The 22,155-nt window shown below is 40.0% G+C and overlaps 2 protein-coding genes across 3 annotated transcripts; one reads left to right on the top strand and one right to left on the bottom strand.

Moving 5' to 3' along the window:
* The first annotated feature begins 166 nt into the window (after nucleotides 1–166).
* dhx29 (DEAH (Asp-Glu-Ala-His) box polypeptide 29) lies at nucleotides 167–10,554 on the top strand. Of its 2 annotated transcripts, none has more exons than XM_070924394.1 (28): nucleotides 167–341; nucleotides 904–977; nucleotides 1,230–1,343; nucleotides 1,436–1,565; nucleotides 1,683–1,822; nucleotides 1,910–2,053; nucleotides 2,350–2,476; nucleotides 2,562–2,720; nucleotides 3,218–3,386; nucleotides 3,528–3,648; nucleotides 3,780–4,172; nucleotides 4,277–4,543; nucleotides 4,640–4,783; nucleotides 5,187–5,363; nucleotides 5,536–5,676; nucleotides 5,800–5,944; nucleotides 6,056–6,176; nucleotides 6,303–6,387; nucleotides 6,636–6,724; nucleotides 7,135–7,263; nucleotides 7,393–7,468; nucleotides 7,617–7,841; nucleotides 8,011–8,147; nucleotides 8,776–8,866; nucleotides 8,998–9,303; nucleotides 9,381–9,512; nucleotides 9,654–9,750; nucleotides 10,193–10,554. In XM_070924394.1, exons 1-28 carry the CDS (start codon nucleotides 167–169, stop codon nucleotides 10,246–10,248), a joined length of 4,164 nt encoding a protein of 1,387 aa, XP_070780495.1. In that variant the 3' UTR covers nucleotides 10,249–10,554. The 2 variants fall into 2 exon arrangements, with proteins under 2 accessions (XP_070780495.1, XP_070780494.1); XM_070924393.1 differs by having other exon boundaries at nucleotides 2,562–2,729.
* A 285-nt stretch (nucleotides 10,555–10,839) lies between these two features.
* pstpip2 (proline-serine-threonine phosphatase interacting protein 2) lies at nucleotides 10,840–19,730 on the bottom strand. Its single transcript, XM_070924932.1, has 14 exons — nucleotides 19,670–19,730; nucleotides 18,452–18,552; nucleotides 16,399–16,473; nucleotides 15,505–15,539; nucleotides 15,274–15,380; nucleotides 15,125–15,187; nucleotides 14,312–14,410; nucleotides 13,645–13,690; nucleotides 13,015–13,094; nucleotides 12,826–12,924; nucleotides 12,056–12,152; nucleotides 11,852–11,936; nucleotides 11,676–11,713; nucleotides 10,840–11,524 (listed from the first exon to the last, which is right to left on the bottom strand). The coding sequence occupies exons 1-14, from the start codon at nucleotides 19,700–19,702 to the stop codon at nucleotides 11,469–11,471; spliced, it is 1,014 nt and encodes a 337-aa protein (XP_070781033.1). The 5' UTR covers nucleotides 19,703–19,730; the 3' UTR covers nucleotides 10,840–11,468.
* Between the last annotated feature and the right edge of the window lie 2,425 nt (nucleotides 19,731–22,155).

Raw genomic sequence — 22,155 nt, 5'->3', positions numbered from 1 at the left:
GTGTGGTCCAAAAGTTAGCCAACCGTACGTGAATACGGAGAGAAATACACATTAGCATTATATTCTGCTTTCTATTCATTGCCACCATCGTTCAGGACTTTGCTGATGACTTGGCAGCACATAGCCACGTAGAGGAGCCACAGACTGGCAGTGTTTTGGTGACATAATGGGTGGAAAGAAGAAGAAATCGGCGGCACAAGCAGCCACTCCGGTGGCCCCAGCAGCAGCAGCAGCGGGCAGGACTGGTGCCGATGCAGCGGGGAACGGCGTGGCGGAGGAGCCGAAGAAACAGCCAGCCAACAACAAGCAGGCGAAACCAGCCAAAGAGAGCAAGTCAAAAGGTAGTGTTAACTGGCTGGTATCATAGATTCAGAAACATTAAGTACCATCCAAACAGTACCTACAGTGTGACGTTGCCTTTACTGTTGAAAAGATGTTGTTATGGTCATTTTTCAGGCTGTAGTCAATGCAGTGACTTAGTCATGTTTGCATTGTATCTGTGAGATATATTAGTGTGTTTACTTTTACTGCATCACCTGTCATGTAAAAATACCAAATGTTTTCAGGTTACAGCCTTAGAAGTTCCCCTCTCTTGCCTTTCTTCATTTCATATTGTGACACCTTGCTGTTGTGTATCAGATGGGTAAACAAACGTAGGGGTCTGGTCACTTGTGATGGACAATGTACATTAGATATTTGTCTGACTAAACACTTAATCTCATAATCAACGGGGTGCATGTTTATTAATTTATAATGAAAACAGTTGATAGGTGCTCCCTAACCTGCATGACAGCTTGTGTCAACATATCTCTGAGGAAATCTGAAAATAAAACATACAAAAAAATGAACCATGCCAGTGAATGTGACAATTAGGTGAATCTTAGATGAATTATCTTCCCCCAGCTCCGAAGACCTACAGTCTTGCCAACACCGCCCAGGTTGACACAGGTGGAGTCTCTGACAAGTCGATTCTTAAAGTAAGTCATTGGTTCAGGATCCGTGCACTTTATCTTTGCTGTGCAGCTTGACAGAATCTCTCTCTCTATGCCAAGTAAATGTTGCAGCTGTAACTTGTTGTTGACTAGCTTGTAACATACTAATATGCTATACGTGCTGAAATAGTCCATTATTTATTCAGCTGTAAATCCATTTTGTCAAGTGTGTTTCAAATGTTGTTTGAAAAACATTCAAAACCTTGGTAATGAATGAGATTCGACCCTTTAACACAGGTTGCTATCCAAGCTGACCTGGAGAAGAAGATCATCAAGCTGATCAATGACTTCAGAGAGGAGAATGGGGACAAAGGGCCCATATCAGGCAGGCTTACAAACAAGAAGTTACTGGTAAAGACAAAATCATCCTTCTGACTCTGAGATTTGTTTCCATGACCCAATGTTTGTATTCAGATTGGTGTTTTTCCTGTTTGTGCTTGCAGGACCTGTACACAGCTCTGGAGAAATTCAAATTTAAGAGAGAACACATTGAGGAGGCGATGAAGAGTAGTGTGCTGTACGGAGGGGATCTCCACTCTGCTCTCGACTGGCTCTGCCTGAACCTTAAAGATGGTAACAGAGCGTCAGCAGTCAGTTAGATGTCATCACTGTATAGCTGACATGGGACTCGCATATAGGACACAAGGCTGTTAAAACTGTGACTCTCTTGATTTATTGTGTGTGTACCAGATGAGCTGCCAGAAGGTTTTACACAGCAGATGCAGGAGGAGAGTCAGAAGAGCAGGCCCAAGTTTCAGCCTCCTCCTCAGCAGAAACCTGCAGCCCCAAGCCCCAAACCACCCAACAACACCCACAAAGAGACCACCAAGGTTTGTGTGTCTATTTAAAGTGTGTGTTGGCTAGACAGATGTGTACTCTCACACTTAATTTAACCTTATAAGTGTGGTGTTTGCCAGGCCACAGAGAAGGATGAAGCTGCGAGCATGAAGGACTGGATTTTAAGGTATGCAGAGCAGAGCAGTGAGGAGGAAGAGGAGGAAGAGGAGGAAGAAGGGAAGAAGACTGCACGCAATCCTGAATTGGATGTAAAGTTTGATCCAGTAAGTAAAATAAAAGCAACTTAAAGTTGAGATCTCATTTGCTGGTAGGTAGATTATGTTACATTCAGACACAGCCAGGCTGTTTCCCCCTGTTCAGTCTTTATGCTAAGCTAAGCTAACACACTGCTGGCTGTAGCTTGATGTTTAACACACACGAGTGGTATCAATCTTTTTAACTCTGCAAGAAAGTGAATTAGCATGTTCCATTCCAAGTTAGGAAGTTGTGATAATGCATTAAATGTAATTGAATATATGGCATGGTGTAGTAACTGTGTATGTTGTTTCTTGCTGTGTAGAATGACAGGTATTTGGCCCTAACTGCTCAACTGTATGACGCAAAAGAAATGGCAGCTGCTGCCAAGACAAAAGGAGACAAGGCGGGCCAGAGGATGGCACAGGACAGGATACGCATCATACAGCAAGGTGAGTGTGCTTTAACTGTTACATGCAGAGATTAAACATCTTCTAACTCATGTTTGACTTGAACAAATGTATTTTCTGTTTCTAGAAATGAAGCAGCTGGAGTCCCATCCCATGTTTAATCCAGCTATAAAAGTGGTAGACGTGCCTCAAAAGGAAAAGAAAGTGCTTCCTGTCCGTGAGGACAAAGAGGACCTCAGCTTCAGCTTATTTGAACAAGCTGAAAAGGCTCCTCCTGCAGAGAAAGGTTTGTCTCGTTACATTCATTAATCAAATGACTTCGACAAAACATGCTCAAAGTGTTTTCCAGGATATAGTAAATATAAAACACACCATACTAAAGCTTCAAGTTGTAATGCTATGATTAAAGCCCAATATACAGTATAGTACCACTGTAATAGATGCTGTATACACATAGGTCACATCCACATCGCTGACCATAGGCAAACCTGAGAGTTTGACCTCTGCTTACACATTTATTGTTAAAATGCTCCAACAGTAATGGCTAGTATAGTTTTGATTAAGGCCACCCCCTTTAAGTTAATCTCCAGCTCGTGGCCATATTTTTTATTCAGTTTTGGGGAGAAAGGTAAAATAATTTAGCATCACCCATTTTGGCTGTATATAAGTTTGACGGCAAAACGTCAAAAATAAATGAGGCTTTGGGAAAAAGTCTTAAAAAATGAATGATGGCAAACTAAGAGATTCACAAACATTTTGCTGATCATTTTATTCCATTTTCAGTTGTGAAAAAGAATGAGCCAAAGGACATTCGTAATTTTGACTACACCGCTCGCAGCTGGACAGGAAAGTCCCCCAAACAGTTCCTCATTGACTGGGTCCGAAAGAATCTGCCCAAGAGTCCAGCACCTGCTTTTCACAAGGTTGCTGCTGGTAGATACTGGAGATGCAAGTAAGTGTGTGCGTATATGTCTGTGTGATATACAAAGACACACTAGTTAAGGGAAAAATGTTTGAGACAATCTTCTGAAAATCCACTTCAGTTCTTCATCCTCCAAGAAATGTTTTAATTTGATGTCTCTGCATCCATCAGGGTCCGTGTTCAGAGGGTGGAGGATGCTCTTGAAGTTTGTCCAACGATCCTGACTGAGGACAGCATGCAGGCCCAACATCTGGCAGCGACACTGGCACTCTACACCCTGGTTAAAGGACAGGTAATACATGTAACCAAGCAGAGGATACCACAGTTTTTCTGTGCTGCTTGACCTCATATTTTAATTTTTTCCCTTTATTCATTCCAATTCTAATTCTCATCTAATAACTAATTCACTCCCACCCCTCTCAGTCAGTGCACCAGCTCCTTCCTCCAACCTACAGAGACGTTTGGCTGGAGTGGAGAGACAGCGAGCAGCAGCAACAGGAAGAGAGCCGCACCGCTGCCAACAAACCTCGAGACCAGTTCATCTCCCGGCTTCTGACCAGACTCAAACAGCAGCAGAACAAGAGCCAAGTGCAGGGGTTTGGATCCCAGGGCCAGCTTGGGCAGGACGGGGCCGGGGATGAAGAGCCTGAAGAGTCCTGGGAGAACCTGGCTGGTCTTGATATTGGGGAGGGTGGAGAAGAAGTGGAGGACAAGAGTGAGAAAAGAGGAGGGAGGAAGGAGGGGGCAGGAGCACTTGAGGCATCCAGAGAGCTCTTAAAAAAGCTGAAGAAGTCCTCACTTGCCCACAAACTGCAGGTAGATACACTTAAGCTTTGAACTATTTACCATATTAAAGATGTTTTAATCTTACAGATGTATAAACTGAACCTAAGTAATTCAACAAGTATCTTACCTTCAAGGCAGAGCGAGAGCAGCTTCCTGTCTTCCAACACCGACATCGGGTCCTGGAGGCTCTGCAGCGACACCCTGTGGTGGTGGTGGCTGGTGAGACAGGCAGTGGAAAGAGTACTCAGATTCCTCAGTTCCTCTTGGAGGAGCTGTTGACCGAAGGCAAAGCGGCGCAGCCCTGCAACATCGTGGTGACACAGCCCCGCAGGATCTCTGCCATGAGCCTGGCCTGCAGAGTCAGCCAGGAGCTCGGCTGCGAGGATGGCCCGGGATCCAAGGTTCGATGGGCCTGAATATGAAACCTTGTGATAATGTAGGCTGATGGGATGTCACCTGCTTAAATTATCACATTTCTTGTTGAAATCACGTTTCAGTCGTCGCTGTGTGGATACCAGATCAGGATGGAGAATCAGTCTGGGGAGTGGACTCGCCTGCTGTACTGCACTACTGGAGTTCTGCTTAGGAGACTCCAGCATGACAGACACCTCAGCTCCCTGACACACATCATCGTAGACGAGGTACTGATGGCTACTGATCAAACACAGTGTTTGCAGATTGATTTGGCACCCTGTGTGATGCCATATTGTCCTTTCCACACTCAGAGTAATATATTTGTAAGAGCCATTTTTTGTCTTGTTATAAAAATCAGAAAGTGTATTTATTTTAAGTGATGTCATCAGATCGCGGCAGAGAACAAAATGTTTTTCCACCGCTGATTGCAGTTTAATTTTATCAGAACTTTGATGCAGGTTATTTTGCTAGTTTGCTAGTAAACACACATACTACCATTAGGCTAAGCCACAGCCCCTCAATCAACCACATCAACCAAGTAAGTGCATGTGACTAACAAGACAGTGAGTTGGAAAGTCTCCTGCTTATGTATTCTTTGGGCTTCTTCATCTCACCCCACCTCCATCTCAGGTCCACGAGCGCAGCGTGCAGTCGGACTTCCTGTTAACCATCCTGAAAGATGTTGTTATGAGGAGATCAGACCTGCAGCTGATCCTTATGAGTGCCACAGTGGACTGTGACAAGTTCTCCAACTACTTCAACCGCTGCCCAGTGATCACCATCCCTGGCAGGACTTTCCCAGTGGAGGTGAGAGGAGATTTAGTTTGTGTTTACTTATATACAGAATCTAATTTAACTTTCCATTTGTCTATATCAGGGCTAAGCTGCATCTGTTTTTGCATTAAGGCCTATGACAGATGCATTTTTGACTCACCAAGGAAACAGGATATTTTCAAGCTCCTGTGCGTTTGTTTTCTAGGTGTCCCACTTGGAAGACATAGTGGAGCAGACGGGTTACATCCTGGAGAAGGACTCGGAGTACTGCCAGAAAATTCTTGAAGAAGAAGAGGAAGTTAGCATCTCTGTCACACAAAAAGGTGGCAAGACGTTACAGCACCAGGTAATGTTGGGTCTGTGCAGCAGTGACGCAGTACATCTGGTTGTGGTGTGTTATCTGTGTATGCAACCAGCTGTCACTCTGATACTGAGTGTGTGTAAGTCTGAGCTCGTCTGTCTGTTGCAGGAGGTGATACTGAGGGACTCCTCTTCCGGCTGGGACCTGGGTCCAGATCTTGACCACTTCAGCAGCAGGACTCGGCAGGTGTTGCAGTATATGAACCCTAATAAGATCAACATGGACTTACTGGTTGACCTCATCGTTTACCTGGGTACAACACATTGTCTCGCTCGTTTCAGCACAGCAGCACAAAGTACATATCCATACATGTTTAGGTCTTGTTACGTGCGTGTATAAGTCCTGTATTTTTGTCCTCTGCCAGACAAATCCCCACAATTTGCGGAGATGGACGGAGCCGTTCTGGTGTTCCTCCCAGGTCTGGCTCACATCCAGCAGCTCTACGACCTTCTCTCCTCAGACAAGAGGTTCAGGGACAAAAACAGGTGACACACACAAACTGATGTAATCCTGTATACACTCATAATAGTCCTGAACCAGCGTTTGAAAACAGTACATTTAATTTGACCCTTTTCATTTGCCTCACTGTGAGTTATGACCGCCTCTTTCAGGTTCAGGATCGTTGCTCTGCACTCGACTCTCTCATCAAAGGACCAGGCTGCTGCCTTTACAGTGCCCCCTGCTGGAGTTAGAAAGGTACTTCTGAATGTGGTTAAATAAAGCATTGAGACGTAAGAAAACAGAGCAATCTAGGTAATGCAATATGACTCAAGAAAGTCCTGAATTTCTGTTAAAACTATCTCTCACTACAACTGATTCTTGAGCTTGTTTAATAAAGAAAATTGGATTTTGATGCTCTATAAAAATACAATAATTTGACTTAACAACCGAACAAATATATTCACAAGTCCTGACCGGACTGCTCTGCTTTGTGTCTCTTTTAGATCGTCTTGTCGACTAACATTGCAGAGACAGGTGTGACTATTCCTGACGTTGTGTTTGTCATCGACACAGGAAAGACTAAAGAAAATAAGTAAGGGCTCATGAACAATACCAGAAAAGTCTTTTCTATTAAGTTAAAACAGACTGCTGTCGTCATAGGAAGTAAACTGGATCTGTTTCATTACATTTGTTTTGTAAAATATGTGTTATCTAATTGTCTAATGTTTACCATGTCCACCATATGTTAGCATGCTAACATTTGCTAATTAGCACTAAACACAAAGAACAGCTGAGGTTGAATGTCAGTAGATTTTCAGCTGTTTGGTCATAACAATCAAAGTATTGGACAAAGTGAAATTTTGATTACCTATTTTTCTGTTAACCTGTCACACTGTTAGGTGATTATTAGCCACTAACATGGCTAATGGTTAATAAGTAATGGGAAAACATTAGTGAACTTGGCTGCATAGAGACTTAACTCCAGTCTGCTGTGTCGTCCAGGTATCATGAGAGCAGCCAGATGAGTTCTCTGGTGGAAACTTTTGTTTCCAAAGCCAGTGCCCTCCAGAGGCAGGGCAGAGCGGGACGTGTCCGAAATGGCTTCTGCTTCAGACTCTACCCAAAATACAGGTAGGGAGGACATCGGTCATTGTGCAGAGATGGGAATGGGAACAAAAAGAAGGAAAACTACACATCTCGTACTCCTGTTTTAGGCCATGTGCTGATCTATTCTGCTCTTGTTTAACCCCCTAACCTCAGGTTTGACTCCTTCATGGATTACTCCATTCCAGAGATACTACGAGTCCCACTGGAGGAGCTCTGCCTTCATATTATGGTATATAAACCAGACACAGAAACGCAGACATAAAGATCCACACAAAGGCCAACAATTTCACCTTCTACCACATGTGGAAACATTATTGAGGCTTCTGTTTAAGGTGTTTTCTTCACTCCCCCTAATCTCCTCCACTCCTCTCGGGTAGAAATGTCAGTACGGCTCCCCGGAGGACTTTCTGAGCCGGGCCCTGGATCCTCCTCTGCCCCAGTCTGTCAGTAACGCTGTCAACCTGCTGAGGAAGATTGGTGCGTGTCACCCCACCAATCACGTCCTCACCCCTCTGGGACAACACCTGGCGAGTCTGCCCGTCAATGTGAAGATTGGCAAGATGCTCATCTATGGAGCCATCCTCGGCTGCCTGGAGCCCATAGTACGTCTCACTGCCTCTTTATTCAGAAAACACTCTAACTGTGATTCTTTGCAACTGTGTGAGGATTATATCTTGGTATTTCATTTGATCACTACTACTGTTACGATATCATTATTGATCTTTGAATCATGATTAGTTTCCAGCAATATTAATAAGAGATTTGTTTCAGGCAACCATCGCGGCAGCCATCGCAGAGAAGTCTCCCTTCTCCACACCGATGAATAGGAAGGAGGAAGCCAACCTGGCCAAAGCAGCCCTGGCATTAGCCAACTCCGATCACCTGACGATATACAACGCATATCTGGGGTATGGGCTTCAAACATAGGCTGTGTATTTTCATTAAGGAGCATATTTGGGATTTTTAGAAACCTCCCAGATTGATCACACAACAATATTGATTTAAAAAGGTCTTGAATATTTTTTCTTGCCCGCTGTATAATGTAACATCAGTTATACAGCTGTAAAAAGACAAGTGAGACTGGTTCAACAGTGGATTGTGCATGCAGGAGACTGTTCAATCTTCAAGATTTTCATTCAGCCCCACTGCAAACTGTTGCTACTGGCTACAGAAGCTAAGAAGCTCAACGACTCATCAAGCGCCAAAGTGTCAATTTTAGCAAAGATTTAGACTGGAGACTTGTTTTTTAATTGTTTGTTTAAAAATGCCAATAAATTCATGCACTTAATAAATAATTGTAGGCCTTATTGTCCCTACTGGGAAAAGGTATTAAATTGCATTCTATGTGGTATTTCAAAGGTCTGAAACCCTGAAACAACCGCTGTCAGGAAGCTGTTGCCCTTAGCAATGACAAATTCTTTCAAAAAAATTGAAAACAAATATATTTGATATTAGAAATTATTGATCTTGACAGCTCAATATATCTCTCTCTGATTTCTGATGACCTATTTTTCTGTTGACCTGTCACACTGTCAGGTGGAAGAACTCACAGGCTGAGGGACAGAGAGCAGAAATGTCCTACTGTAGGAAACACTTCCTCAATCGCACAGCTCTCATTACCATACAGGTAACACACACACACACACACACACACACACACACACACACACACACTCTCAGACTCTCATTTTAACTCAGATTGTCTCTCTCTTCTGCCTCCTGTCTAACCCCATGTGTTTGACTCCATCTTCTATCCAGGATGTGAAGCACGAGCTGATGAGGATGATGGAGCAGGCGGGTTTCTGGTCGTCTCGCTCTTCCTCCTCTTCTCACTCCAAGCAGCAGCAGACGCCGTCGCTGTCCAAGCAGCAGATCTCCGTCCTGAACGCAGTGCTGACGGCAGGGCTCTACGACAGCGTGGCCCGGGTCTTGTGCACTCCCTCTGTGGATGTGCTGGAGCGAGTGGCGTGCACGGTGGAGACGCCCCAAGGCAAAGCTCAGGTCCACCCCTCGTCTGTTAACCGCAACCTGCAGACACACGGCTGGCTGCTGTACCAGGAGAAGGTATGGGTGGAGTGTGTGTGTGTGTGTGTGATATCTTTTTATCTGTTAGTCGCATGCTAATAAATGTTCATCCACAGGTGAAGTACACTAAGATCTACCTGCGAGACACCACTCTGATACCTCCTTTCCCCATGCTGCTGTTCGGAGGCGACATTGATATTCAGCACAGAGAGAGGCTCATCACACTAGACGGGTGGATACACTTCCAGGTCAGAGGTCACCTGGTTTGCTCAGTGTGGTGTCAAAGCTGTCCGTGACTTCCTGTGTCCTGTTCTGTCCTTGCAAACTTTATACTCTACGAAATGGATCTTCATTTTATTTTATTTAATCCATGTTGTTCACCCTTAAAGGCTCCCGTACGGATTGGTGTGATCTTCAAACATCTGAGGAAGCTAATGGACTCTCTGCTTGAAAAGAAGCTGGAGAACCCGAGGATGAATCTGGAAGGTAAACTCCAGCATGATCACAATACAACAAATGAGAGTTAGCAGTATGAAATTACAATAATACACTTTCGTTCAATGTTTCCATGGCTGTGCTGCAAAACCTGAAAAATCATGACAAAAAAATGTGTTTAAATACTGAATGGCTTACATTTTTGTCCATTCTGACAACACTTAGTAGATTGAAGGTATTTCAGTTGCTCTCTACAGTTCATCAAGACATCTCTAAGCACTGGTTTGGAATTATACTTACAGTAGCTCAAATCCTTGTTCTGCGTTACGAGGAACAATTTAAATAAAAAACCCTCCATTATACATTTAAATATTTTTGTTTATTACAGATAATACACCAAATAAATGCATCAATATTAATAGCAGATCTCTCTGCAGATAAAAACAAGGAGAAAATATGTTATTTGATCTGATGCTGTCTCTGTCTGCTGTAGGTGAGAAGACCATCCAGATGATTCTGGATCTGATCAAATCAGAGCATGCCGTGTGATATCGGAGCACCACTGAAGAACCTGCGTACCTGTACCTGTTCTTACACTATCCACTGATCCTGGGGACAAAGCGCTTCCTATTTGCTCTGGTATTCAGGATGAATGCCTGCAGACAATCAGCCCCCCCCTGCAGACAGATGTGGGCATCCTGAACATGAACTGATGGTTACCAGGAACTCTCACTCACATTGAGGAGGACTGTAACATATGAAATGCAAAAAATACATACTGAAATTTGAGAGGATAAAACATTATGTTGCCAAATGTGGTGGAAATAAAGCTGTACTCATTTTATTGGAACCTTTCATCCTTTGTTGATAGTCCAAATAAAATACTGCCTTGAATGTTATATAAATAATAAACAGCAGTTGTAAATGCAGCCATCAAACAGAGCAAAAGAGTACGTTAAAGTCTAAATTAGCAGGGGCCGGGTATTAAGATTTAAACACGGCTGCAGTTAAAATGTGTGTAACTTGATTCAGCATTACACACCAGATGAAGTCAAGTCAGTCATGAAAATGATCTGCGGTGTCATGGATGAATGATCATGGAAATAAGAAGAGAATAGAGAAACTTTCATACTTAAATTGCTGAGAAGATCATTTTATTTATACAAAACGTACACCAGGTCAGCTGCACAGTGTGCAGTACACTCTAGATAAACAAGAGTGTGAGCTTTTACTTTCCAATCGCAAGATCCCTGTCAGCTGACGTGCTACTCTCACATCTCGGAGGAAATGAAAACAAGTCTGCAGATGACACTTTACCTTACCTTAGATCCACAAAATAAATACAAAACTGAAGATAAATTAAGATGTAATTATGTAAAAGATGGAGCCTCGCATAATATTAACGTGTGTAATAAATGGGCTCCATATGTGGACAGTGGAAATGAAAGTTTATACAGTAATTAGCTGGATGTTACTGTTTTATGTTTATTTATTATTTTACAGAATGTCCTTTCCATCAAAATACTGAGCAGAAGTCCTCATATTAGCCTGTTTGGATTTTATTACACACAACCACAAGAATAAAATAAGTACGTTTACTGTGCGGTTTATACCACTGTGATATACCTCTCCTAAAATATGTATGTACACAGTTATGACACTCATTTCTGGCAAGGCCTTGTCTTCACGGAAAATGGAGGAAGGAGGAAGTGATGAGACTTCTGCACTGCACAGGATGTACAATAACTCCACCAGCCGATCTGTGTGTGTTAGTATTGGATCACGCTGTACCCAGCGTCCTGCACTGTTGAGTAGACTGTATCATCTGAAGCAAAGATCAAAACGATGTGTTTGTTTAGTATGAAAAGCAGAAGCGTGCAGCAACCATTCAGTTTATAATAAAGCCACAAGATCCGATCCCACAGCTGAAAATACCTTTTGTTTCCCACACACTGACAGTTAAAATAAAAACATACCCCGACTGTTGTTTGTTGGATCAGGTAATGGCCCCCTCCTGCGAATTCACAAAACAAGGTAAACAACATGGACTTTGCAGTCAGTTTTAGCAAAGAACTGGTTGAAATATTAACTGGAAGGACAGATGGATAAACAGACAGGTGGCAGCCTCTCCTACAGTCCTTCTATTGTTTACCTGATGATGGGTGGAGGCAGTCGAGAGGGTGGTGCTCCAGTTGGAGACCTCTGACCACTGTAGAAGTTCTCATAGACAACTGGAGCTGTTAGAGAGGAAGACTGATGCCGTTGACATACTGGAAACTGATGAAACAGTGCATGCTTGTGTGTTGTACTTCCATCATTAGTTAATTGTTAATTAACAGTATTTCTGAATTCACACCTGGTGGTTTGTCACCGGTCCGTCTGAGGTTTACAAAGTGTTCAATGTCTTCCTGGACATCACACTGTTCCAGTGACTTCCTCACTTCCTCATTCAGCTATGAACACACACACACACACACACACACACACACACACAGAAAAACAAGATCAGAGTCCAATTCAGCCATGTCTTTATAGATGTGCTTGGGGGTATGTCCAAGAAAGTTTATAAAAGTGAGAGTCTTATAATGATACAAAATTAATTTTGCAGTTTACTTTAAACCTGCATTAATTGATTTTTTTTGGCCACTTGGGGGCATCAGAACAAGCTGTCAACACAACACTGACATATTATCATCTTATATAAGTTGATATAGCAAATGTGTTTAAGCAAGTTTATACATAAAGCAGACACTGAGCAACCTTAGCATTCATTTAAAGTCATGTTGTGTCCATATGATGAATGTCCAACATTCACTCTCTTTGAGCTCTATTGTGGTCCACTAAAGGTAAATATCTGTCTCTTTAGCTGCTAAATGCTCCACTATGCTCACCAGCTAGTCGTCGCTAACTGTGTCTGTTTGATGCTGGGTAGGTAGCATACAGTCGGTAGTAAAGATGCTAAAATACTCTGTAGAGCTGAGAGGAACTGCAGAGTCTTATGATAATTCTCTGTGGGTTTGTCACTACGAGTGACCACTTTCACATTATGCCAACCCATTTGATCCATTGTTAATATAAACATTTTGATTGTAGCAGCTTTAAAGTTACTGTAACTGTGGGCCGTACCTCATCACTGGTCACACACTGCTGGGACAGCTGGTTGAGGTGAGTCCAGACTGTGTTTCTCAGAAAGTTAATACGCTCCACTGCATGTTTTTCAAACATCTGTGGAAGGAAAAAAAGAAACATTCAGCTCATTTACATGATGTGTGTTGAATTCAAAGTTTTGTAATCTTGAGTCGTTCAAAGTCTTACCTCACAGGCCTTGACATGTTCCTTCAGCCATTCATCTCTAACCTTTCCCAGTGTGGTCACATTCTGCTGGTATAACCTGTCTGCCAATCAAACACATACATCAGTACAAACAGTATAAATATAGTATAAATACCCTTGATGTTAAACAGGTGTAATGTCCACCATGTGGGCATGTTGATAGTTTTGCAGGTATTTAGTCATGATTGTAGTATTGGAGAAATAACCAAAGTTATTACAATTAATCCTGTGGGGAACATCAACGTCTAGTCAATGTTAAGATTTTTCACCGGATTAGAGACAACTTTGACCTGCTGGTGGCACTAGATGAAAAGTCAGCTAATGTCACTACAATTCATCCTCTAGGAATCACAAATGTCTGTACAAAACGGTATAGCAATCCAAACAATAGTTGTTGAGATATTTCAGTCTGGACTGAAGTGATTGACTGATCGACACGTGTTGAAGTGTCCTTTGGCAACACACTGAGCCCCAAATTGCTCCCGATGGTCAGGCCAGCACCTTGCATGGTAGCTCGCTGCCATTGGTGTGTAAGTGTAAGTGTGTTAACGAGAGAAAAAGTTTAAAGCAGTGATGCAACACGCGATGCGGTAAAGATGTCTGTAAACTCACCTGCTTCTTCTGCGTTCTGTTTTGCTTGCTGTGCTTTTGAGTAGAGCTGAAAGATGATTTAATAAAGACAACACGACGTCTTCAACAGTGGGTCAAAGGCTGACACATGACAAGTAACAAATACATAAATTACTGCTCATAAGGGCTTATGAACATTGTCAGTCTGGTGTGAGCGGATACACACAGGTACATGGTAACATTTATTGTTCATGTTTTAACAGTAGCTGCATCAGTCAAACCTAAGTCAGCTGGATAGGCCTCATACGAGCACACACTTCTACTAATGTTATGGAAATCTATGGAGTCTAAAGTATTAACAATTTCTTCTGCACAGTAATGCCTACTTGTTTCACAGAGCCCAACATGATGTCTTTAAATAGCTAGTTTTCAAATAAATTCTGTTTTGCAACAAAGAAATGTAGCTGGTAACTGGTGAATATTTGACACTTTCTCTTGATAACTGACTGAAACAATTAATTCAATATCAAAATAGTTGTTGATTAACTACTAGCAATAATCTTTGTCATGTCTGCACAGTCTCCATTTCTTAACATGAATATGGACTGAAACAGGCTAAAAACATAACCCTCGTGTCCAAAGTCCAAAGGTGGAGAAAATAAATGCTCCATCAGTCCATCAGTGAGCAGCTGCACTTTTTTCCTTGTACCTTGTCTATGTGCTTGGTGTTGTTGACATTGGTGTGTCTGTTCATGTTCTGATCGGCTTCTTCTTTATCTCGGCACTTCTGCTCGTATGCCTTCTTTGTCTGGGGACAGCACCACAGTTAGCATTGAAGATTTTTAATGCATTATAAACTGCTTATCACCACAAATGCTTTAACAGGCAAAACGTTTAAGAAATAATTAAAAAACAACAGCAGCTCTAACAGAACTGGACTGCAGTGAGTATGTCAGTGGATTCATGGTGTTCTCCACCTCTGGGCGGCTTCAATCTACTGGCATCCAGTTCTTTTGGTGCCAACCGACTAATTTTTATTTTCATTTGAACAGTGCATGACAAGAACTTCTTCTTTTGGAAATGATATTCATGGTGTTAAATGATGCCCTGTGGTTCAGCTCCCAGACTTTCAACACAACTTGCCCCACCATAGAGGAAGAACAGAGAAGGGATGAGCAACACAACTGAAACGCCTCTGACATGAATCACGAAATGGACAATCTGCCATTGTCACTTTGTCTCAATACTTCTGGTTTTCTCTTACCTTGAAGGACAAGCTTGGTACTATCACTTTTAGACCTTTAAATATAGATAACAGAGTATTTTGGCTTTGATTTGGCAGTCAATCACTACGTGTCATTAATTCGGCATATGACTGATAGTCCACATGCTAAATACAAGCAGTTTATCAGTAACACATTACAAGAAACAGGAAGTGCAGTATCACTGTGTAGTGATTTATTTCAAGTAGAGTCTGTAATGATTAAGTCTGATCTTCAAAAATATTTTCATTTCTACTCACATCCATTGTCTTCTTGAACTGTGAAGACTTCTGTTTGTGGAGAGCATCCATCTGTTGCTCTATCTGAAATGACAAGTTCGTATCTGGTCACCAACTTGACATGTCGCAAAGATGCCGTCTGCCATCACAGTGCTGATAAATCCACCAACCTTTTTCCTTATTTCTTTTTGTTTTTCTTTGAATTCTTCCAGTTTCTTGGCCTCCTCCCTCATGCTCTGTGCCAGTTGTAAGTGTGATAGACTCACGTGTTCAGTCTCTGCAAGGGTAAAGACATGTTTTATATTCTGAGCAACATAAACTGACACAAACAGTATACAAACACAATAATAATGGCAGCTGAAAGACAGTTTTATTAAGAATAAAAAATGCTCAGCACTTACGTAATTTGAACATGTCCAGGGATCTTTTTAATGTGCTTAAGAAGCAAAAGAAAAGATTTCACGCATTAAAACATCTGCATCAAATGAGTACACATTGTAAGTTCATTGCATCCGTAAGACCCTTTAATATCCACTACAGAGCAAATTAAGAGGAAATTAGTTACATGACTGACAGTTGGTGGCGTTAATGTGCAAAGAAACATAGCAATGCACCAACCAAGGCAGCGTAGAAGACTGCTAGCATGTAAACATGGATGTAAAAACAATACACAATTTCCTCATACTTTCCCAATGATTTAATTAATTAAATTAATGCAACCTAGACCAAAATAAGTGGCAGAAAATGGACAGATTAACCATGTAAAAAATCTAATTAACTGAATGAAATATAAGACTTTTTAACTCCATGCTTTTTAAGACATTTCAAGACCTGTAGATACCTTGCTCAAGGATTCACACAATGTGTCTTTTATTCTTTTATTAGGTAAATAATGATCCCTGTCTCACCCTCCCCCATTAGTCTTCCTTCCTCTTTAACACCTCCAAACTGAAACAGCAGAAATGAGGTCACATTGATGTGACCACTGACAGAACAGGAACTAACTTGTATTGCTGATACAGACACAACATGTCAAGACTGACCCAATTAAAACAACATTATTAAGAAATGGCAAAACAACGTAATCCTCATTTCTGCTTTTAAACTGTAAACCAAAGAGTCAAAATCATCCCACGCTTGGTGACCAGACTCTCTCAAACTTTCCCTTTCCTTTTGCTGCATTGCACATGAATCCAAACTAATAGGCACCATGTCAAGTGTGCAGAGACAGACGCTGTAAATAGATCTGGTCAAACACATAATAACAGCATCTCACACACACTAAGGTTACTTACTTCATCTCATTGTGTCCACACACCTTCTTGGATAAACCAAGGAGATCTTTGGCGTACTTTTCTTCAATTGACGCCCTGAAAGAAACAACCAGAAAACAGTCCAAAAGTCCAATATACAAACATACATACAAAAAATGTCATTACTATTAGCCAGTGGACATTTTTAGAAACGGACATCATGAACTCACATGTCAAATTGTTAGTATACTGATAAGTGTGTTTACTAATGTATTTGTTAACAACTATAACTCCTCCCGTGGGCACCCGTATGTGGAGGCTGTTGTATAAACAGATAATGCATGACAATATAGTAAAACACATAATATAAAATATGTCTTCACTGGAGAAGTTATAATTTCTGACAAATACTGTACATTCATAAACACTTAAAATGTCCTTATATGTGCGTATAACTACATTCTTGAGTATTATAAACCATTTTTTACATGTTTCTATACTGCTTAGAAATAAAATATAAATAAGTGTTCAGAGTACAGAGTGGGGCTCCTAATCGAGACTGACCATGACCCTTTATCATTTCTCAGTGAAATTTAAATAGAATTAGACAATTACAGAAGAAAAACAACCTTGCTGCCTGGTAAATATCAGTTAAAACATTCATGTGTGTGTGGAACAAGACCAGAAACCAGGAAGTAACTGCTGGGAAAATTGACCGAATGACCTGAATTCCTTATCAGTTTATTGAGTCTCATTTATAGATACTCAACTGACAGGTACTAGTGGCAGAGCACACAACAGGGACTTTCTGTGTAACTTCACATTTGTCTGCATACTATTTAGTGCAAATGTATGCATGCATTTCAGCAAAAATGCTATCTATGAATATATTCTTATTCTGACAGGAATAAACACAACAGCACACATGTAGCGGTCACTGATCAAAAGCTCCATGTTCTGTAAATGCATTTGGTATTTATTTGTATGGCCTTCTGTAAATCTAAAGTGAGTATGATGCACATTGTCCATGTTATGTACACATCCTGTAAGTGTGGCTGCTGTTGCAGTATTTTGGAAACCCTTGTGGTTTGCCTTTCTTTTCTTTTCATTCCTACATGAGGAAACTTTCAGTTACGTTATTATGTAACACCCTCTTTTGCTATATCCATAACTGTGTGTTTATTATGTTGCCACAATGCCTCTCTTCCTTCACTGAATCATTAAAATTAAACTGCATCCTTTTTTAATACTTGTACTGGAATCTAAATAGATTACGTTTACACCATTGGTTGCCATCTGGACTTGGGTGTGTTTGTGTGTGTGTGTGTGGGTGAGAGGACAGACAACTTATCACATGAGGAAGGAGGAAATTCAAATTCCAAACGTTCTATAACTCCATTATAAAATCTATCTAGATTATGTTTCACAATACATCATTTGCTATGGTAGAGCTAAAGTCCTTCAGGTTACAAAACACTTTTTCTGTTCCTCCTCTCAGAATAAGTCATTTCCGCTGGTCTACCATGATGCAGTAGTGTGCAGGAAGAAATGCTGCTCAACCTTCAGATTTCATTCATAAGTAGGAAAACTCTTCCAGATCAGAATACTGTCATTACAGGTTTAGATATAGCAGCTTTATATACCACTAATTATTTGTCTGATGTTTAATACTATTTCACTGCTGCCTTTGACCGCTCCATGTCCACCTACACTCGAAATGTTCTTATGTCTTAGACTTGATAACTTACTCCACTCCTTTCACTAATAAACCTTACAACTTGCCACAATAATGACTCTGAAAAGTCTACAGTTGTTCCTCCTCTTTATCAGCTTTACTTTTCATCTCACTCTCTTCATCTGACTCTTTTGTCTCTTGTCCACTGACTCTGTTAAACCTTTTTATTCACTACTACACAAATAAAGTTCATTATTAAACCATGAAGAGAACCACCAGGACCAATGGTTTTATTACACTGTGGATGTCTCTGTAGCTTTAACTTATATTGTGCCCATCCATATTACTGCCTATTATTCGCATGATGACAACTAACATACAAATACTTTGCATCATGACATATATAGATCATGGCATTACCTGGCTTTCATGAACTCCTCCACCTCCTTGCATGTCCTCTTGCCATCGTTGAGATACTGAATGATAGCATCATAGCCAACAGTGCAGGTCAGGTCAGAGTTCTGTCAGTAAGATGGAAAATAGTTCATTCTGTTCATCTTCTTTGGTTTTAGAAAGTGTAGTACAGTTGGGGTTATTTGTTTAGATCATATGTACAGTTTATAAATAGATACTACATTACACAAATATTATTACTTCAAAACAGATACCTTAGGGGTCTAGCTGCTACCATACCACCACCTCTACTACCACTTCTCTGACTAACACCCAGTCATTTACAGTAAGACAAGCAAGCTCTGTCTAAACTTGTTTAACTCTAAATTCATACAATGGAGTTCCCAGTGAACTTTACTAGTGTAAATTGATGTTTTGAACTGTACTTCTCCATAATTTAGGTAAGCCTTAATCACAGCCTATAATCATCCTAACCACGTAGATGTCAAAATCTGTGACTTTCTATCTCTATAAAAGATATGAAGCCATGTAACTGTATTGCTAATTAAATTATACAAGAGTCTATGGGGAAATTTACTTTTTCATAAAACAAATGGAGACATTTAACTACTTTTACTTTAGTGCTGAACTTAATTTGAGTATTTCCATTTTATGCTACTTTATACTTCTACTCTACTACATTTCATGGGGGATATTGTACATTTTATGGTAACATACTTTATACTTCTACTCTACAACATTTCAGGGGGGATATTGTACATTTTATGGTAACATACTTTATACTTCTACTCTACAACATTTCAGGGGGATATTTTTTACTTTATTTGTCTGACAGCTTCAGTCAATAATGTAATATATGACAGTATAACACCAGGGGCCATTTTTCTGCATTAAGTATTTTGCTTAAATGATTTATGTGCTTTAATTTAGCAACATTTTCAATACAAGAAAGTAAGTAAGTATTTTTAGTGCGGTATTATAATTATCTGAATGAGCTGGAAAGTGGAACCTATTTCAGGAGGCCATCAATAAAGTGTTTGTAATTCCCTTTACTACTTAACTTAAATAGAAAGAGAAGCTACAGTGAAACACAGAGAAATTAGCTTACCAAAACGCACTGTCTTCAAGATTGAATTTACGACGCTGCCTTACTTTTTTCGACCAAAATGATGTATTAAAATAATAATCAATAAATAAACTCAAAACACAGCACTGGAAACTCACCCAGAAGAAATCCTTGAAATGGAGGTTTTTCATAACTGTGTGAAATGATCAGAGAGCAGCGCTTTACCCGGTCTGGTAACTGACAGTAACTGTAACTCCTCTGCTTGTTAAAGCCACAGAGACGATGTCGACTGAGGACTCGGGTGATGCACTCCGCTGGTCAAATCGACGCATGCGCAGTGACGACGACGGTCTTTCTGTCACTCCTGACGTCAGGATTGTGTGCACGTGCACTTTGTATCCATCAAGTTCTGGCGACTTCAATTGGAAAAGAGGCATGGAGGCATTTTTTATTGTTTGTTTAACAAAATATATATAATTACTTATCTATTGTTTTATATTTTATCAAGGAAAACTGGTCAAATAGCCACAATGTATGGCAGTGATATTCTGATTTATTTTGGAAAAAATTAAATGACAAGAATGTCTTTTAAATCAACCATTTTTGGCAAATTCCATATACATACAATTACTTTACTCCCTAATAATCTTCAGCTATATTCCAACTCTTTTTTTTTTAAGTTGCAAAATAAAAAGCAACAAACACCCAAACAATTTTTAAAACCTCATAAAAAATATTGACTGAAATTACTAGAATGTACATCTGTACCTCTTTTTTATTTATTTATTTTTACTTCCTATATACTAATTTAATTTTATTGAATGTAAAGCTTCCTGCATTATCATTTTACTGTTTAATTTTTTACTGTATCATTTCACGTTCATTTGTGTAATGTTGTAGTTTAATTCCCTGGCTCTTTGTTTTCTCTTCTTCTTATATATATATTTATATGGTTTTGTATTTGAATTTGATTGTTCTCTACATCATTTTCTTCATCAGAATTCTTGAACAGAGCATTAGATAGATAGATAGATAGATAGATCAATTATTGGCAGCACACTGAGTTTGAATGTGCTGCCATCTGGTGATTGATGAAGGTATGTACATGGTTTACAGATATAAGTGAAGTTAAAAATCATGAGAATAATATAAAATATAATAGAATGAAATATGCTCAGTGGTATTCAGTGGCATAAGGATTGCTATGGATGAAAGTGTCAAAAAGACTTATTTTGGTTTAATCTGGGGCTGCAAAATAACGATTATTTTCATTCCAGATTAATCTGCTGATTATTTTCTCAATTCATCGATTAATCACTCATTCTATAAACACAATTTCCTGGTGCCCAATATGACGATTGTTTGTTTTGTTTGGTATGGCTGATATCACAAAATTTGTCTGTAGTGGCTAATTTATGGCCATCTTGCAGTCTACAGCTTCATTGAAAACCTTCATTGTAAACATTCTTTTTCTCAATCCTGGTCCATTCAAAATTTGTTCATTCAAAGGAGCCTGTCAAGTTTTTATATATACAATACCCACACACATCAGGAGTAACCTAACCTGTTAAGTATAAAACGTTATTATAGTTAATGTTTTACAATTTGTTTATTCTGTCTCTCAAAGGCTCACACACCTTCCAGAGAGTGTAAAAGGCACGAGGTCATTTATTTCCACATGTCCAACAACAACAACTCAAAATCTGTTGACACACAGAATATCACATGACTAAACATGGTGTATGTACAGTGACTCTGATAAGCATGTTCATCTGAAAACACCCTCTCCTTCTCTTTCCCTTCAGGATGTGACAATAAGAGAAATTCTGTAAGACTATTATCAGCACTGTGGCCCACGCCTTCTGCCACCATGTGACCTTTCTGCACTCCAGATGAACTAGATTGTGTTTGAGATGAGCATCACTAAGTACATTTATTCAAGTACTATGCTTAAGTGCAATTTTAGGTACTTCCAATTTATGCTACTTTATACTTCTCCACTACATTATTGTATTGGAAATATTGTACTTTTTACCCCACTACATTTAACTGACAGCTAATAGTTATTAGTCACTTTTCAAGACATATTTTACATAAAAATCATATATTAAGCTTTTTAAATACATGCATTGTTAAACATTAAACCAATTGTTTCCCATCTGTTTGGCTTGGCAGTGTCTTGCTACATTTCAGATGTCTACAAGATGTCTATGAGTAATCCAACAATCATACAATATTAAATAAAAACAGCAAATACCAGAGAAAAGTCCAAAAACAAAAGGCTACAAATTGAGCAAAACTTGTTGGTTTTTTTCTGATCATTAATCATATCAATATATCATATCATATACTACTCCGGTTAATCTTGTGACCTTTAGGTGGATATAAAACACTTTTAACTGAATATAAAGTAGTTAAAAGTAGCAACAAGCAACTCCATTCTGACCAGCTACAACAGTGAAATTCTGCCTAAGCATTTATCCATCAGTATTGCCAATGTAATAATGTAATATATAATAATATATCAGTCACAGGTGGCATTTTTCTACTTTCTGCTGTACTTTTACTTTTATTTCAGTTTAAGTTTTTGGTTTCTTTTTCCTTATCTTTACACCAAAACGTTCCTTCTGTCATACTGTCACAC

The sequence above is a fragment of the Enoplosus armatus genome, chromosome 18 (genome assembly GCF_043641665.1).
Source record: "Enoplosus armatus isolate fEnoArm2 chromosome 18, fEnoArm2.hap1, whole genome shotgun sequence".
Taxonomy (NCBI): domain Eukaryota; kingdom Metazoa; phylum Chordata; class Actinopteri; order Centrarchiformes; family Enoplosidae; genus Enoplosus; species Enoplosus armatus.
The sequence above is the reverse complement of the archived record's forward strand: the minus strand, read 5'-3'. Positions and strand labels throughout refer to the sequence as shown.